The 3,889-nt window shown below is 30.5% G+C and overlaps 1 protein-coding gene across 1 annotated transcript in view; it reads right to left on the bottom strand.

Annotated features, from left to right (window-relative positions):
* LOC106679368 (endothelin-converting enzyme 2) overlaps window positions 1–1,403 on the bottom strand; it is a gene marked incomplete at its 3' end in the record, with an annotated part of 26,713 nt that extends 25,310 nt beyond the window's left edge. The window contains 1 exon segment of the mRNA XM_014418484.3: window positions 750–1,403. Within this exon segment, the coding sequence (XP_014273970.1) occupies window positions 750–1,190 (441 nt within the window). The 5' untranslated portion in view covers window positions 1,191–1,403.
* Window positions 1,404–3,889: the final 2,486 nt, after the last annotated feature.

Consider the following 3,889-nt stretch of genomic DNA (forward strand, 5'->3'; position numbering starts at 1 on the left):
GAAATGACATCCTCTGCAATAGGTTTCTAATATGAAATATTCATTAAATTAACCATATAAAACATTAATAATAATTATTCCTCAGTATGATGATAAAAGTATTAACTTACAATAATAATATATTATATTAATAATAATCTGTTATTAACTTCAAAATATTTTAAATCATAATTTATAATAAGTGATTTTGGGGCATTGACTAATATATGTTGCCTTCTGGTAAGACAAATATTTATAATTTTTTTACAATAAATAATATATATAAAAATATATGTCAAATTATGATTAAACACTTAAAATTACATAAATGTTTATAGCATATAGTGCAACCAAGAAAGTATATAATAAGATACTTGTGACATCCCCAATGTCTCTGAAAGCAGGAGTGTTCTAATTTCTTTTGCCCTTAACATTTGTACTGATATTAATATTTTAAATTAAAAAAAAAATTGGAATATTTAAAAGATGAAGCTGATAAATGATATGAAATATGCACAAGATTTCAAAAATTCATTATAGATGCCTTTAAACAAGTATCATTGAAAAAAAAAAGTTCAAGGATCATAAAATCAGAGTTAAAAATAAAAATAAGAACCACATGCTACTATTGATGAGGAGTATCTGTATGATAGGCAAGGTATTTTTAAAGTTCTTGACAGCAACAGTCTTCTTATCATCTAATAGTCTTTGGAAACAAGTGATCTGAGCTCTAAGAATAACACTTTGTTCTAGATTAAATTTAAGCTTACCTCTGACGCAGCCAAGAGGCATGCCGGTGCTCTGCACAATGGAAACATCATCGAATGAGGAATATCTGGCCATAGGCAAGTCATAATAAGAACTGTAAGCAGTAGTATTAACAATAACAGCAATAGTACTCCTGCAACTAGGAGACCAGGCCTCGAAAGACCAGTTTTTTGTGTTAACCATTCTTCAAATTTTGATGAGGGTGGTACAATTGTCACTTTCAGTCCAGATTTTTTCTTCTCTGGTTTCAAAGTATAACTGTTAGTGTTTTCAATATTTTTGTTCTTCTCCACATCCAGTACAGAGGAATTCTGTTGATCGTTTTCTCTCTTCTTATTCAGTGATTCCATAGATTTTCTAAAAGAATTACTAGACGGCAGACAAGGATCATTTTCTTTTGCCGCCACATCGTCGGTTTCATCAATCATTTTATTCACCTCCATTTTAGGTAATATTTCAATAAAGTCTAATATTTATGGTAACTGACACATTACCTCAGTCTAAAGAAAATGTTAAAAACTTAATTTTTACAGAATGCAGGCATGCCAAGACTAACGGTCAATTTTCGAAAAGCGGTACTGAAGAATAACATCTCAATTGATAATAATAACGAAGCTAGAATGAGATAACGCGAGACGAAGCGATGGTAACATGTAAACAATAGGGCAGATGTACGTAACAAACACAACTAACGGACAACATCACAAGAGACGACAAACACCGCCAGCGTTCCGACGAGAATGGTAGGTGTTGCATTGCGTCCGCTAGGTGGCAGGACCTTCAGCGCCCAACAGGTGGGCTCTGTATTCTTGGACCACTAAAAGCTACTCCAGAACTGTAATAAAATGGATAAAAAGTGAGTTATTATCTCATCCAGGATTTATTACTGTCATAATTTAGCTCTAATTTTGATTCCGGTACTAAATTAAAGTCAATCGCGGCTGCTAGTTTCTAGATATCATCTTTCTGTTGCGGCATTAAAATCACGGAAGCCGATAACTACTTTTTGACGTTTTATGTAGTCATAACTATCTTTTTATAAATATGTGATAATAAAAAATAACTTGGAGTTTAATCTTATTAACACATTACCGTATTAAAAACAAATTAAAGCTTCGAAGTCATTTTAATCAGAAGTAATTTGTACGGAAAGAATGTACTGATCAAGGACAAATGGCTTTTTCGATAGTAATTCATTTTTTGGTTTTATTGCATATTGTTTTTTACCTAAAATTATGCCTATTATTACAATAGGTACAAAACATATACTTATTAGGCTCGAGGATGTCTCTTAAGATTTATAACGCCTGGAAATTAATATTTATAAATGCATAATTAGAGCGGCACTTCTTTATGGAGCACTGTGTTGAACATTTAAGCTTTTACAATAATTTCAGGATGGCATGCTCAAAAAAATTATTAAAGGGGCTTCTCTACGTAAGAAGAAGACAGCCTAGATTTATGACGGGCTACAAAGAGTTAAAATAAAAGAAATGATTTACGCACAGCGCAAGAATTTCATTGATAGTTTATGTAACGACCCCCGACGTTGGAAAAATATCATAAGCCATAAAATAGGATAATTCAATTTTTTATTTTAGTTTTTATAAATATTCAAACCGAGAATATTAGATAAAAATTTAGATTATTGATAATTATGCTAGACATACCCCACATACATACATAACAACAGCAACTCCTGAAAGTAGATTATAGTTGAAGAAAATGGAATGGAATGGAATAAGCATCGATTCAGTGTATCAAAAGAAGAAACACAGGGAGTAAGAAAAAAACTTCAAGTTCACAAAGCAAACTCCGATGGCAGGTAATTCACAAACGATAAACAAAACCACAAACGCTTTGAATTTCCCATCATTGGAAGTTGTTTTGCGAACTAGTAAAATAAATTTAATAAATCCTTTATAATGACAACGAAAATAAAAAGAACTATTACATGACTTATATGCACGATTATCAAACAGATGTCTCGTCGCTCATTCATCTAACTGTTGCCAATAAGTGCATTGTGGGGCTGTGATAAGAAGGGTTATCACAAGTATATTATATTTTACGATAGTTATTCCACTGAGAAGACTTCAATAACGACTAAAGGCAATCTATTCTTTATTTGAAATAAAATTTCTCTTTTTATAAATTTTTAATTACAAACGGAAGGATACAATCATAAGAATGGATTCAAAAAGATTTCAAAATAGTAAAAAATTGTTTGTAGATGTCAACTTTCTATCCACATTTCAGATCAGGGATTATTTCTTGACTTGTAATTCAGTTCTTAACAACACTTAAAGATTTAAAGCATGATGAAGACTTGTAGTATGTTTCGAAAAGTCGCACAGGTGGCTGAGCTATCTTTTTAAGTGGAGAGAATTATATTAAGGTTTTAAAAGTGTTTGGAATAGTTGAGGTCAATAAAAAATAATTTAATAATTCTATTAAGATTTAATGTATTATATAAGAAATCTTTCCAAAAAGGCAGTAACTGAAACATAAAAATATGTAAGATATATACTATTAATAAAAAAATAAATAAATTATCACAAGAAACAAGTGAAAATCAGCTTAAAAACTTATCGGTCCAATTAAAAAATATGTTATTATAATTGATTGCCATAATATTTGCACTTACGAATTAGGCTAACCGTACTAAAACTTTTAGGATACTTCTGGATGGAATTCTACTATTTTCATAGTTGTAGGACACTTTAAATTGGTTATAGCTGGGTCCGATGATATCATTAGGATTTTGAATACATTTTTATTTATTTAAGTGTACACTATGTATGTACTGCTGTGTACGGTAAGATTTGAATTTTTTTTATCTGTTAGCTGTTTTCTTCATGAAAAAATCCACTAGGTTAGAACCAACAAAAATTAAAAAAGCTAATACTTTCTCTTAATTTTTGGCATTTAAGAGCCCGCGGCCTCTACTTGGTTAAATGCGGCACTGCTTATAGTACAAGAGCCGAAGACAAGAAAAAAGTCAGTTATCTCACACAAATTTTTGATTACTATAATGAAAACTATGTATAATTAATAGTAAAAATTGATGAATCTGCCAAGCATAAGTAGGGGGAATAAAAAAAAACTAATTTTTCATTCGGAGCTCTATATCTTAAAAAGT

This window comes from Halyomorpha halys, unplaced genomic scaffold (assembly GCF_000696795.3).
Source record: "Halyomorpha halys isolate HHAL.00 unplaced genomic scaffold, Hhal_1.1 Scaffold198.1, whole genome shotgun sequence".
Taxonomy (NCBI): domain Eukaryota; kingdom Metazoa; phylum Arthropoda; class Insecta; order Hemiptera; family Pentatomidae; genus Halyomorpha; species Halyomorpha halys.